Source organism: Phyllobates terribilis, unplaced genomic scaffold (genome assembly GCF_046119375.1).
Source record: "Phyllobates terribilis strain yellow unplaced genomic scaffold, ASM4611937v1 Scaffold_7__3_contigs__length_470593459, whole genome shotgun sequence".
Lineage (NCBI taxonomy): Eukaryota > Metazoa > Chordata > Amphibia > Anura > Dendrobatidae > Phyllobates > Phyllobates terribilis.
The window spans coordinates 396,029,733-396,044,220 of record NW_027362767.1 but is presented as its reverse complement, the minus strand read 5'-3'; the positions used below and the strand labels follow the sequence as shown (position 1 = coordinate 396,044,220).

General features: G+C 45.5%; 1 protein-coding gene across 1 annotated transcript in view; it reads left to right on the top strand.

The window, feature by feature from the left end:
* The window catches only part of LOC141154987 (cytochrome P450 2C23-like), a 175,456-nt gene that overhangs the window by 151,111 nt on the left and 9,857 nt on the right, over positions 1 to 14,488 (top strand). Inside the window, exons 6-7 of the mRNA XM_073641575.1 lie at positions 7,578 to 7,719; positions 7,963 to 8,150. Of these exons, the coding sequence (XP_073497676.1) occupies positions 7,578 to 7,719; positions 7,963 to 8,150 (330 nt within the window). The remainder of the gene's footprint in view (positions 1 to 7,577; positions 7,720 to 7,962; positions 8,151 to 14,488) is intronic.

The following is a 14,488-nucleotide window of genomic DNA, read 5'->3' as shown; positions in this document are numbered from 1 at the left end:
GTTTGATGCTACTATCATCTGGCGGTGTTGGGAAGTCTGGCTTAATCCAGCCCTTGTTCATTTTCATAAGAGTCATCCTGACAGTATTTTCAGTTGACAGGCAGATGTGCCTATCAGTTTTTTTCAGTTATAATGCCCCTGGGGCACTAAAAGCCATCTCTGACAAAACGCTAGCGGACAGGACCTCCAAGGAGTAGAAAGACAGTTCATGCTACGTGTTCAGCTTGGATACCCAACAGTTGTAAGGCACAGAGACAGAGAGGAATCATGGAGGATGCTAGTATGGTCGACAAGGTAGTCCTTCAGCATCTTCCAAAACTTTTCCCCCCTTGTTAGAGTACCCTGTGTATCAGGGCCTGGATGCTGGGAGGGTCTAAGAAAACTGTCCCAGACCTTTGAAAGCATTCTCCTGCCTCTGTCGCATCAAGTTTGTGTCTCCCTCGCTTGTACTCCTTGGTTGTCTAATGAACTGTCTGACTATGACCTCTGCCACCAGCGTTGTCAGATGGGATTTTTTTTTTGTTATAATTCTTCAACAAGAGCCTGAACTTAATATCTCCAAAAATGAACTCCTTCAGTTTCCTCCCTCTACTAACCTACCTATACCTGGCTTTGCAATTTCCTTTAGGTGGTGCCACCATAACTCCCACTCGGCACGCCTGCTGTCTTGGAGTAATATTTGAAACACAACTTTCCTTTATTCAACATGGAAACTCACTCACTCGCTCATGTCACCTGCACCTTAAAAACATCTCCAGAATTCAACCTTTTCTCACCTTTGATACTGCAAAAACTCTTTCTGTTGCTCTTATTCACTTCTGAAACTCTCTTCTAATTGGTCTCACTGTAAACAAACTGTATGCTCTCCAGGATATTTCTATCAAGCCTCTACCCAGTGCCAGTCATTGCACTGGTTAGGTTAAACAATCACTACAGAATACAATACAAGCTCATCTCTCTCACCCACCAAGCTATCCACAGTTCTTCACCGGCCTATATCTCATTCCTCATTTCTGTGCATCACCCCTCCTGTGACCTCCGTTCTGCAACTGATCTAAGACTGACATCCTCCTTAATCAGAACCTCATACCTCCGTCTCCAAGAATTGTCTCGTGCCTTGCCAGTTTTCTGTAATGCCCAAAATGCATACAACGCGATGGTCATGGTAAAGGCAGGGGAACATAAAGTCGGCCTTGTGTGCCAGACTTCCAACAGCCAAGACTTCCCTGTTCTCATCAAGAGTATGGCTGTCTATGTTCTCTTCCTCCTCCACCTCCTCATTATCACGCAATCCGCGATCAAATGAGATGAGACTGGGCTGAGTAGTATCACCCTGTATGGTTCCTTGCTCCGCCTGCCATGCCTCCTCTTTAATTGATGGGCACACATAAATTGGCCAAATTATGCGCAAAAAACCTTCATTTTTCAAAGTGACATTAGTCTAGATACAATATTTCTTATATTTTCATGTATGGAGTGCCGAAGTTCTTTTTGCAATTGATATTACTCTTTTCTTCAGAGCACCCGAATAGACCAGTGAGCGACCCCTCTCTTTTTTCTATTAATCATTTTTGGGATCCCGCTCCTGGAGCATTGCAGCAGGTACGTGTTCACACTATTAGAAGTTTGACAGCCTTTTTTTCTGACCTTGTGTCCCTCCCATTCAGTCACAGGTGGTTTTAACTAGCTCTACCAGCCCATACATTGTAGGCTAAAAGCCCAAGCAAAGACATATTGTCCATACAGGCTTACAGCCCAAGAGTGGCATATCCAGTGGTAGCGTAGCGTAGTTTCCCATCATACGAAGGTGACCTTGTCGTGGTTGATGGGCACACATAAATTGGCCAAATTATGCGCAAAAAACCTTCATTTTTCAAAGTGACATTAGTCTAGATACAATATTTCTTATATTTTCATGTATGGAGTGCCGAAGTTCTTTTTGCAATTGATATTACTCTTTTCTTCAGAGCACCCGAATAGACCAGTGAGCGACCCCTCTCTTTTTTCTATTAATCATTTTTGGGATCCCGCTCCTGGAGCATTGCAGCAGGTACGTGTTCACACTATTAGAAGTTTGACAGCCTTTTTTTCTGACCTTGTGTCCCTCCCATTCAGTCACAGGTGGTTTTAACTAGCTCTACCAGCCCATACATTGTAGGCTAAAAGCCCAAGCAAAGACATATTGTCCATACAGGCTTACAGCCCAAGAGTGGCATATCCAGTGGTAGCGTAGCGTAGTTTCCCATCATACGAAGGTGACCTTGTCGTGGTTGATGGGCACACATAAATTGGCCAAATTATGCGCAAAAAACCTTCATTTTTCAAAGTGACATTAGTCTAGATACAATATTTCTTATATTTTCATGTATGGAGTGCCGAAGTTCTTTTTGCAATTGATATTACTCTTTTCTTCAGAGCACCCGAATAGACCAGTGAGCGACCCCTCTCTTTTTTCTATCCTCTTTAATTGTGAGCAGCGAGCATTTCAGTAGACAGAGAAGCGGGATGGTGACGCTAATTATGGTGTCATCACCGCTGACCATCTTGGTGGAGTCCTCAAAGTTTTGGAGGATGGAACAGATGTCAGACATCTATGCCCACTCATCAGCTCTTATGTGCTGACTTGAATGCTGACGGACGTGTTGAAGCTGGTACTCAACAACTGCTCTCTGCTGCTCAAAATCATTCCAAACATTAGCAACATTGATTTCAAATGCATAGTCACATCGCACACAGTCAGTGAGCTACAAATGCTGCTGAAGCCCTTCCAGGGTGGCAGAAGTTGTAACTGACTTTCTGAAATGGGCACACACGCAGCGTACTTTCACAAGTCACTCAGGCAGATCTGGGTAGATTTTGAGAAACCGCAGGACCACTAAGTTGAGCATATGGGCCAGGCATGGTACGTGTGCGAGCTTGCCTAGCTTCAGAGCCACCAACAGGTTCTCTGATACAGCCTTCAACAACTCTGCAATCGTGTGTGGTTTGTTGCCTAAGCATACAGTCGTGCTTATTGTTATTGGCACACAAGAGGTTTAAATAAATAATCTGGAATATGTCCTGAAAAAATGAATCAAGTAATGGAGATGGAGGCTGAAGAGGAGGAGGTGGTGCAGGAACTGTAAAATGTACGGGCAACCCTGATTGTCCCAGGGCTCGCAATCCTCTGTGTCCGGAGGACATGTTCCGTCCCAGGGTCCCAGCTTCCACAATATTAACCCAGTGGAATGCGTCAGTGAGATGAACCGTCCCTGGCCACATTCACTTGTCCACATGTTTGTGGTTAGGTGGTCCTTCCCAGTAAGGGTACTGGGGAGGCCACGGGTAATGTTCTGGGACCCACTCTTGATGAAGGGGGAGATGATACCAGGAGAAATAGTGGGGGCTGAGGCCCAAGTATGGACACCCGACTGCTGCCACCATGAGGTTGTTGAAAGCTTTCGTCTCCACGAGCCTAAAAGGCAACATTTCATGTGCAAGCAAGCAGTCCGGAAATGTGGCAGTTTAATATTGCGGCCTGTGGGTGGGTGGGTGGGTGGCAGCATACTTGCACTTGCATTCCAAGGACTGTGGTAGGGACAACTGAACACAGCAAAGGGACTTGAATGGCGAAGGTTGCAAGTCTGCAGGTGCAGGGCGGGAGGCATCTTCGCATGTGCCATGGACAGGGCATTGGCATGCACGCATGCACAGTTTCTGGACCTTGGTGTTTGGCTCAGCTAGTCAGGTGCTTTGCTGTCCTGTGCCTGACCATGCTGGTGGAGGTCAGGCTGGTAGTTTTGGTGCTCTTACTGATGCTGGCCTGGTAGATGTTGCAAATGGCCTTTTTGGGGTTATCTGAACAGTTTTTAAAAAAGAACCAGACTTGGGAAGACCTAACAGTTGTACTGGCAACTTCCGTCGTGTTGGTGTTCCGGGGAGCAGTTGCTCGCCTTGTTTCTGTGGCCACCACACTGCTTGTTCTTGCCTGTTGTGGTGCTACGCCTCCCTCCCACTTTTTGCTGCTGTCCTCACTCTGCGTGTCCTCTTTCCAGGTTGGATCAGTGACGTCATCATCCACCGCTTCGTCATCCACTTCCGCACCCTGGTCCTCCACCTGACTTTCTATCCATTGTGTCTCATCATTATCCACCTCTTGCAACAGTAATTGCACTTTCCCACCATCACCTTCGGGTGACCATTGATGCTCAAATCGCTACATGCCCTGCTCGAAGCTGGCCAGTCGAGAGGCCCGAATCTATTGATTGAAAAGTGAACAGCTCTTGGGGTAACCCTGGACTCTAATCTCTCCTTCAAACCACATATCCAAGCTCTTTCCACTTCCGAGCGAACTGAGCGAGAGGCCAGAATCTATAAATGGTAATATTAACCAAAACAGCTCTTTGGAGTGTCCAAGTGTGGGATCAGTTGTCTCAGGGCACTCTGAATGATGGGAGGAAGGAGGGTCAGGGTGAGGAAAATACCGACTCATAGTAAAAAAAACTCTCGTATCCTCACTTTCCTCAACCACGAATCTACAAAAACACTAGTGCACACCCTCATCATCTCCTGCCTCAACGACTGCAACCCCCTAATCTGTGGCCTCCCTTCTAACACTCTTGCATTCCTCCAATCTATCCTAAACTCTGTTGCCCGACTAATCCACCTGTCCCCTCGCTATTCCCTGGCCTCTCCTCTCTGTCAATCCCTTCACTGACTTCCCATTGGCTAGAGACTCCAGTTCAAAACCCTAACCTTGGCATGCAAAGCCATCCACAACCTGTCTCCTCCATACATCTGTGACCTAGTTTCCCGGTACTTACCTGCACACCACCTCCGATCCTCACAAGATCTCCTTCTCTACTCCCCTGTTATATCTTCTTCCCACAGTCACATACAAGGTTTCACCCATGCATCCCCCCTTCTCTGGAACTCTCTACCCCACCATTTCTGACTCTCGCCTACTGTTGAAACCTTCAAAAAGTACCTGAAGATCCACCTCATCCGACATGTGTACAGCCTGCAGTAACCTTCGATCCACCATACCGCTGCATGACCAGCTCATCCTCACCTACGGTATCCTCACCCATCCCTTGTAGACTGTGAGCCCTCGTGGGCAGGGTCCTCTCCTGTACCAGTCGATGTCACATTTTTGCTCAAGATTATTGTAATTGTTTTTGCGATGTATACCCCTTTTTGACATGTAAAGCGCCATGGAATAAATGGCGATAAAGTAATAATAATGTGGTCCAGACTCACATCTGCTGAGACTGGACTATGTGGAACACAGCTTGATGGTGGTGGCAAACTGACTGGAAGCTTTATCTGCTATCCAACCAACAACCTTTTCACCCTGCTCTGGCTTCAATAGTCGTGTTCTGCGGCCCCCAAGAAATTGGGACAGGAAGGTTGTTCAACATGATGTGGGTTTTTGTTGTGCTCCCTCAGCAGGTACAGTTTCATCTTGCCCACAGCCTCTGCATGCACTATCACCATCACCATAACGTCCACTTCCCCGTCCATTGACACACACCTTGCCCATTTTAAATGAAGTTTAATATTTGTCCCATTGCCAAAAATGTCTGTATTATTAACGCAGTAATATATGATCACGTCTGATGAGATTACCACAGTTTTAGGCAGTGACCTGGCAGTCAGAGAAACTTCCAGGGGTCTTGCTGTTCCCATGTCTTTTCAGCACTGCACGAATGTGTCTGATCATGTCTCACACACCACATGCCCAGATAAGGTAGTAAAATGTTAAAAATACATTTCCTGGTGAATGCATTTTTCATCTGTGAAAGCAATGCAAAAGTGCAAAAACGCATCAAAAATGCTACGTGTGAACATAGCCCAAGTTGTGGAGGAGCATTTTTATTTTTGTATATTTATTTTGCCTTATATACAAGTCATTACTCTGGAAAGGATGTTCCTTAACATTTTTCCCAGGAAAATCCATTTTGGTTTTGTTTTTGTATGTTTTATTGTGAGTGGGTAAAAGTGGAATAATACTCTGACAACATTGTTGACAGCAGAGACCTGGGAGTCAGAAATGCTTCCTGGGGTCTTCCCTATGGTGTTCCCATGTCATTTGAGCACTGTTCCTATCGATTTGGGCAATTTTTAGGCCCTCTGCAGACCACTGGGGGGAGGCGCCGGAAAAAAGCTTGAGTTTCCCATAGACTTACATTGGGCTCATTGCTTGGACCGAGCACTTGAGCATTCCAATTTACTCGACCTGAGCAACGAGTACCCGAGCATTTTAGTACTCGTTCATCACTAAAAAATACCAAATCTGAATTTGATGTACCACTTTAGTGCTAAAGTAAAATGAAAAATGAGATGAGAGTGCTAATGATATATAGGGAAGTCATTCATTGTCATTGCGAATTTATTATTATATGAAAATCTGCAGTAACAGCACCTTAATCACAGCCTTTTTCCATTCTATAAGTACTGTAAACAAGGAGGGCAATATTAAACCCCTCATTGTTATTTTTGATACTAATCTAAAATACTGCATTCAAAGCTTGTGAGTCACAGGAAGTATGATTCCTGCAATGTAAGATGGGCAAGCCACATTTTTTACATGCTAAAGAAAACTCTCTCCACTGTACGTATTGTAAAAAAAAATATTTTGTATACTTTATTGTTGTAATTGTCCAATATTTCACTGGTTCACATCACTGAAGTACAGCAGTTAATTACCCACCAGTTACCATACATTTTTCCCTAGCCAGAAAGGTTGAGGTCACTTGGACATTACTAAGAATTTGTTTACATTATAAACCTCAAAATGGTTCAATATAGTCCTTGGAGACCTCAAAGTATTATTTACATGTTTTCTGGGCAATTAGAGGCTTTTTGTCATGGGTGTGCAGTTTGAAGCAGGAGATCTCTTCATTTGGCATTACAGACAACTTCTCAGAAGCTGTCTCTCTAGGACCCAGCAGCTACCTTCTCTGGCTAATTATCACCCTGGCCTGGGTGTATAAATACCTTCTGTGTGCCAGAGGGAGGTGACGGCAATATTCATTACTCCTTGTAAAGGCTTGAGCAAGAACACTGCTTCTTCATCTCTGGTGCTAGAGGATGTGTGCACATTTGTCTGGAGTTGTCTAAAGCTAAGCAATAATGCCTTGTTTGTCCCCCTTGCTGTCTTTAGGGTTCAGTAGGGATCGGCTAGCACTCATCCCCTTCCTTCCCTAGCCAGGGCCAAATGCCAGGGAAAGACAAGGCGAGGTAAGCGAGCGGCGATTGGTGAAAAACCAATATAGGGACGTTAGTGGAGACAGGGTGATATTAGTTCAGCTTAGAAGTTCTCCACTCCCCCCTTTCCTTACAGTCTGGGCTCCCTTTCCCTCTTCCCTTTGTGTTGCACTAAGTCTTTCCCACACATTGCATGACACTTTTCTGTATCATAATTCAAGGAAAATGTATTCACCATGAATCAAACCTTTCTGCAAAATTCAGAAATCAATCATACCAGTTCATTGCTCTTGTTTTAACTATTATTTCATTGCTAAAGATTTTAAGTGCCTTTGATAAATTGTCATAATTAAAATAATAGTGAGATCTATTTATTTATTTTTTTGTAGGAAAAAAATAATCCAGATACAGAATTTCATGAGCAGAATCTACAGGCGACAATAGCAGACTTATTCACTGCTGGAACAGAGACGACAAGTTTGACTCTGAGATATGGTTTTCTTATACTCATGAAATATCCAGAAATACAAGGTAATAATTTTAAAGTATTTGTAAATAATTTATCAAGGTCCTCTCATAGTATCATAGCAGGAGCAGTGGTAGCACTTTAGCACTGTTGTCTGAGTGGGTCAAAATTTTTTAGATGAGAATGAGCCTATTGCCTCCAAAAAAGGTTGAGTACAAGTCCAAAGTCCGAGTCCCTGTATTGCATATTATTTGAATATAATTCTAGACTGAAAAATATTTTCATTGCTACACTTTTGTTAATTTCAGAGAAGATCCACAAAGAAATTGACAATGTAATAGGGAAAGATCGTTGTCCCTCAATAGAAGACAAGAGTAAAATGCCATATACAGAAGCCGTAATCCACGAGATTCAGAGATATGCTGATATTGTCCCGGCAGGAGTGCCGCATGCTGTCAGCAAGGACACAACTTTCAGAGGATATCATATTCCAAAGGTAGAGTATGCTGCTCCTCTCAATGTTTTGATCATACTAGCCAACTTTGGATGGTTGGCATCAGGAAGATGGGTAGTTTAGTGATATGAGAAGAGTGACTTCACAAATTTTCAGACATAATCACATAATAATTTAGTGCTCTTGGCTCTCCCTACACTATGTCCACCCATTCTTCATCTCTGTCAAAGCCTCAGTCACATAAGAATCTTTTCAGAGCCTGAGAGATTTCTTAACTGTAGTTCAGGAGGTATCCCCCCTTTTTTTGGAGCTTCCTGAACATGCAGTCTTTTCAGTCGATGAATCAAATGCAGTGCATAGTAACCGAGTACAGTGGGCATGATTATATCCCTTTGCCACCAGTAGTGGCCACACTATAAACTCTTATGGTCAGCAAGGTTCTTTTAATCTCTTTCTTGCTCTCTCTGTCTCTCTCTCCTGTGCAAGCTGTTACAATCATCAGTTGTCAGAGGTGACAGACAGTTGTCCTGCAGTTGGTTGTAGGAGATCTCTACGTTTGGCATTGCAAACTGTTATGCACACGCCCGGGCTGACAGGCATGGGCGTGACTTAGTGATTCCACTGTGCCATGAACTGGAGAGTGCCTGGAGGGGCGTAACTATGTATCAACCCGATCCGACCAACGTCGCACGACGGCTAACGATGCCGTGCACCAGGGAGGAACCGAGCAGAGGGACCAGGTGCTACTCCAGGCTAGACCCCGGAACAAGGCTGTTGACCCACACCGGGGAATACAGGAACAGGCAGGTTAGGCTGGCACACAGACAGGTGGGTAATGGCAGGCACGGCTGGCATGCAGACAGGTGGGCACTGGCAGGCACGGCTGGAGTGCAGACAGGAGGATACTGGCAGGCACGGCTGGTATGCAGACAGGAGGGTACTGACAAGTACGGCTGGTGTGCAGATGGGGAGATACTAGCAGGTTGGAGCACAGGCTGGATAGGGTCCAGTACAGACTGGGATTCAGGAACGGAACCGCAGATGCGGTAGACAAGCAGAGCAGAGAGGTACCGCCGTAGAGGTGGGCAATGCGGAGCAGAGAGGTACCGCCGGAGCGGTGAGCAAGCAGAGCAGGGAGAAACCACCGGAGCGGTGAGCAAAGCAGAGCAGGCAGGACACGCCAGAGTGGTGAGCAAGGCAGAGTAGGCAGGAACCGCCAGAGTGATAAGCAAGGCAGAGCAGTCAGGAACCGCCAGAGCGGTGAGCAAGGCAGAGCAGGCAGGAACCACCGGAGCGGTGAGCAAGGCAGAGCAGGCAGGAACCGCAGGAGCGGTGAGCAAGGCAGAGCAGGCAGGAACCGCCGGAGTGGTGAGCAAGGCAGAGCAGGCAGGAACCACCAGAGCGGTGAGCAAGGCAGAGCAGGCAGGAACCGCAGGAGCGGTGAGCAAGGCAGAGCAGGCAGGAACCGCCGGAGTGGTGAGCAAGGCAGAGCAGGCAGGAACCGCCGGAGCGGTGAGCAAGGCAGAGAAGGCAGTAACCGCTGGAGCGCTGAGCAAGGCAGAGTAGGCAGGAACCGCCGGAGCGGTGAGCAAGGCAGAGCAGGCAGGACTCAGTTCACAAGGAACAGACTGGAAGGGAAAGGCAGAACCAGATACACACAAGATACTTGCAATGAAGTAGTGAGTGGACTCTAATCTCACAAACGGAAGTACAGCGACAATGAGTAGGAGTTAGGTGCAGGTTCAGACTCTGCAGAAAAGGGACGGTACGGGCATAGAGAAAGACAGGTAACAGGCTAGGAGAGTGTTCAGACAGGAACTGTTAGAACTCTCCTGTTTTTTCTAGTTTGCTAGTCACATGACCATTTTTGCCTATTTAATCCGGCTCCGCCCTTCTGGCCTTGCTGGACTTCATTGTATTTACTACTCTTGAGCTAGCTTGGTGCTCTGTTACCGTTCTCTGTTAGTTTTGCTAGGTCTTCTGACCTCTATGCTCTTTGTTGTGTGTTTGTCTTTGACTGCTACTATTTCTGCTAGGAGGTGTCCAATTTATCCCAGTCCCTAGTTCTTGTAGGGATCCCTCCCTTACATCTATAGGTCTTCGTACAGACTAGCCGAGGACTTTAACAGGTCTGATCGCAGGATCAGGTTCCCCGTTACATCGTAGGGATCGAGTTTAGTTCTATTGTAGGGCCAGATCTCCTGCCTTTCCTTAGTGCCTGTAGCAGATCATAACAGTAAGTCCAGCCCAAAAAAAAAAAAAATTTCTCTAAGGAAAGACCTCCAGTTTTCCATCATGGTCTCGGTTCAAGATTTGGCTCAACGCTTGCAGGGACTCTCTCTGGAGGTGGCCAAGCTCCAACAACACGTGAGTAGCTGTTCTGGAGCACATTTTGTGGAGCCGAAGGTACGTCAGCCTGATGTACTTTTTGGTGAACAACAAGATTTTTTTTCTTTTAAAAATGCTTGTTTATTGTATTTTCGTTTGAGACCCGGATCCTCTGGTGATGAATCACAGCGCATAGGGTTCATAATATCACTTTTGCGCAAAGATCCTCAGGGATGGGCCTTCTCTCTCCAACCTAGTGATCCGTGCTTTAGATCAGTGGATAGTTTTTTTTCTGCTTTGGGTTTGTTGTATGATGATCCTGATCGTGTCTCATCTGCTGAGTCTGAATTGATACATCTGAGGCAGGGATCAGGTAATGTGGAAAAATATTGTTCTCACTTCCGTCGGTGGTCTGCCCAGGTGGGGTGGAACGATTCAGCTTTGAAAAGCTTGTTTCTTGCAGGGCTAGGTGAAAGGGTTAAGGATTTACTGATTGCTTATCCCACACCTGGAAACTTGCAGGAGGCAATTCAATTAGCTATACGGGTGGACAGGAGACTGCGTGCAAGGGTTAATGAGAGCAAATCCTCTGCTATGTCTGCTCCGAGTCCTGAGAGGGTCTGTGCTGACAAAGGAGAGCTGATGGAGATTGGGGTGATGGCACCCCGCTCTCAGGAAAAAGACCGCAGGCTTTCTGAAGGTTTGTGCTTCTATTGCGGAAATTCTGGTCATTTTATTAAGAACTGTGTGCTTCGTATGAAGAAAGAAAAAAAAATGGTCAGTCATGCACGTATAGCCTGTTTAAATTCTAAGGGAGTATTCCTATCTGCTACTACTGCTGCTCAGGATGAATTAATTGAATTTCGGGTATGTGTGGATTGTGGTTCTACTCTGAATGTGATTGATGGGGGATTCTTGGAAAAACTTAAATTAAAATCTAAACTTTTGTCATCCCCTATTGCTGTGGTTTCTGTTGATGGCTCTCCCTTGAAGTGTGTTACTCATAAGGTCTGTGAATTTCCCCTCACTATTAATGGTATTCATCAAGAGAATTTGGATTTGGTGGTATTGGATAATTTACCTTCTCCCGTAATATTGGGGTTGCCCTGGTTAAAATTGCACAATCCTGTACTGGATTGGTCTACCAATGAAATTAAGTCCTGGAGCCCTAAATGTTATGACAAGTGTTGTAACGGACGTATTGCTGCGGTGGAAAAAGGGGAATTACCTGTACCTATTCAGGATTTTTGGAGAGTTTTTTCTGAGGAGGAGTCACAAATTTTGCCTCCCCATAGAAACTATGATTGTACCATTGAATTTGTCCCTGGAGCGACTCTTCCTAAAAGTCGTTTATTTAATCTTACTATTCCTGAGAGAAAGGCTTTGGGGGAATACATACAGACAAGCTTGGCCGCCAGTCACATTGGGCCTTCCAAGTCTCCTGTGGCTGTTGGATTTTTTTTGTAAAAAAAAAAGATGGCGGTTTACGTCCTTGTCTGGACTTTCATGAGATTAATAAAATTACTGTACGCAATCCTTACCCATTGCCATTGATTCCTGATTTATTTAACCAGTTAGTGGGGGCCAAGTGGTTGTCTAAAATTGATCTCCGGGGGGCATACAATTTGTTGCGTATGAAGGAGGGTGATGAATGGAAGACTGCTTTTAACACTCCTGTGGGTCATTTTGAGAATCTGGTTATGCCTTTTGGTCTTACCAATGCTCTGCATTTTTTCAGAATCTTATTAATGACATCCTTAGACCTTTGATCGGCAAAAATGTGGTTGTGTATTTGGATGACATTCTGATTTATTCGCCTGATCTGGAGTCTCATTGGCAGAGCGTATGTGAGGTATTACAGTTATTAATGGACAATTCGCTTTTTGCTAAGCTAGAGAAATGTGAGTTCGCTGTACAGAGAATTAGTTTTTGGGGTTACATTATCTCCAGTGAAGGTTTTGAGATGGACCCAGTTAAAGTTCAAGCTGTGCAGGAATGGCCTAGGCCTATTGGTTTGAAATCGATACAGAGGTTTTTGGGTTTCGCCAATTATTACAGAAAATTCATAAAAAAAATTTCTATTATTGTCAAACCGCTGACCGATCTCAACAGGAAAGGTGCTAATGCGGTTCAGTGGACTTCTGAGGCCATTGAAGCTTTTGTGCTTCTTAAGGAGAGGTTCACCTCTGCTCCCATCCTTATGCAGCCTGATGTGACTAAGCCGTTTTTGGTTGAGGTTGATGCTTCTTCTGTGGGGGTCGGTGCGGTATTGTCTCAGGAAAACAAGGATGGAATACATCCCTGTGCCTTTTTTTCAAAAAAATTTTCTGAGACTGAACTTAATTACGATATTGGTAATCGGGAATTGCTGGCTATTAAACTCGCATTTGAACACTGGCGTCACCTCTTGGAAGGTGCTGAATTTCCCATTCAGGTTTTCACTGATCATAAAAATCTGATCTATCTTGATGCTGCCAAGCGCTTGAATGCCCGTCAGGCTAGGTGGGCACTTTTTTTCTCGCGGTTTAATTTTTCTGTTACTTACATCCCGGGTACCAAGAATGTTAAAGCGGATGCTTTGTCTCGCAGCTTTTCTCCTATGGTCGGTGCTGAGGAGGAGAGCATTTTACAAGAAGGTGTTGTGATTGCTGCTTTTGACTCCGTTTAGGAGGATGAGATTCTTAAAGCTCAGGAGAATGCCCCATCTAACACTCCCCATGGGAGGTTGTTTGTGCCTAGGACCTTTAGGAGAGATTTGTTTGTTGAGTGTTATGAGTCTCGGTTGGCAGGTCATCCAGGAATTTCTGAGACCAAGAGACTTGTGGGTCGCAGTTTTTGGTGGCCTGGATGGCAGAAGGAAGTCATTAAGTGGGTGCGTCAATGTACTGTGTGTGCTAGATCCAAGTCTTCGCATGCTCCTGCTGCGGGGTTGCTTTGCCCTCTGGAGGTTCCTAGTGCACCTTGGACACATCTGGCTATGGACTTTATTACTGACCTTCCCACCTCTGAAGGTTTCACGGTCATCTGGGTGGTCGTGGACCGTTTTAGCAAGATGTTTCACTTGGTTCCCTTCATCAAACTGCCTTGCGCTAAGACACTCGCTAAGGCCTTTGTCAAGGAAATTGTCAGACTACATGGTGTTCCTACTGACATTGTTTCTGATAGGGGACCTCAGTTTGTGGCTCATTTTTGGCATGCCTTTTGTGACAGGTTGGGAGTTCATTTGTCGTTTTCATCTGGATATCATCCTGAGTCTAATGGCCAGACAGAAAGGAAGAACCAGGATTTTGAGCAGTTCTTGCATTGTTTTGTGGTAGACAATCAAGAGGGGTGGTCTGAGTTTCTGCCACTTGCTGAATTTGCTCTTAACAACCATACATCCTCTTCTGCTGGGTGTTCGCCTTTTTTTGTTGTTCTGGGAGACATCCGTCTTTTGGGTCATTCTCCAAATTGGTATCGGCTGTGCCTGAGGAGGAGAGTTTTTCCGGTGATTTGGAGAGAGTTTGGACGGATGTGCGTGGTAATCTTCAGGAGGCTAACAAAAAATCTAAGAGGTACTTTGATAGGAAACGGCAAGAGGTTTTGTTTGCTGTTGATGACATGGTTTGGTTGTCCTCTAAGAATCTGCGATTGCGGAATCCTTCTAAAAAATTGGGTCCCAAGTTCGTAGGGCCCTTTAAGGTGCTTCAGATAGTTAACCAATCTGCTGTTAGGTTGGAGGTTCCTACCTCCTGGAAGATTAACCCGGTGTTTCATGTTTCTCTGTTGAAAAGAGCTGATGTGTCAGATGGTGACGCCTCTGCCACTGTTCCTCCGGTGGTGGACGACGGGGAATATGAAATTTCCCGCATCCTAAATTGTAGACGGTATAGAGGGAGTTTGCAGTATCTCGTAGCTTGGAAGGGTTTCGGACCTGAGGATAACTCATGGGTGAGGGCGGATGATGTTTCTGCTTCCAGACTTGTCAGAGCGTTTCACAGGAGGTTTCCTGATAAGCCTGGGCCTAGGGGATCCGGAGGATCCTCTTAGAAGAGGGGGTACTGTTAGAACTC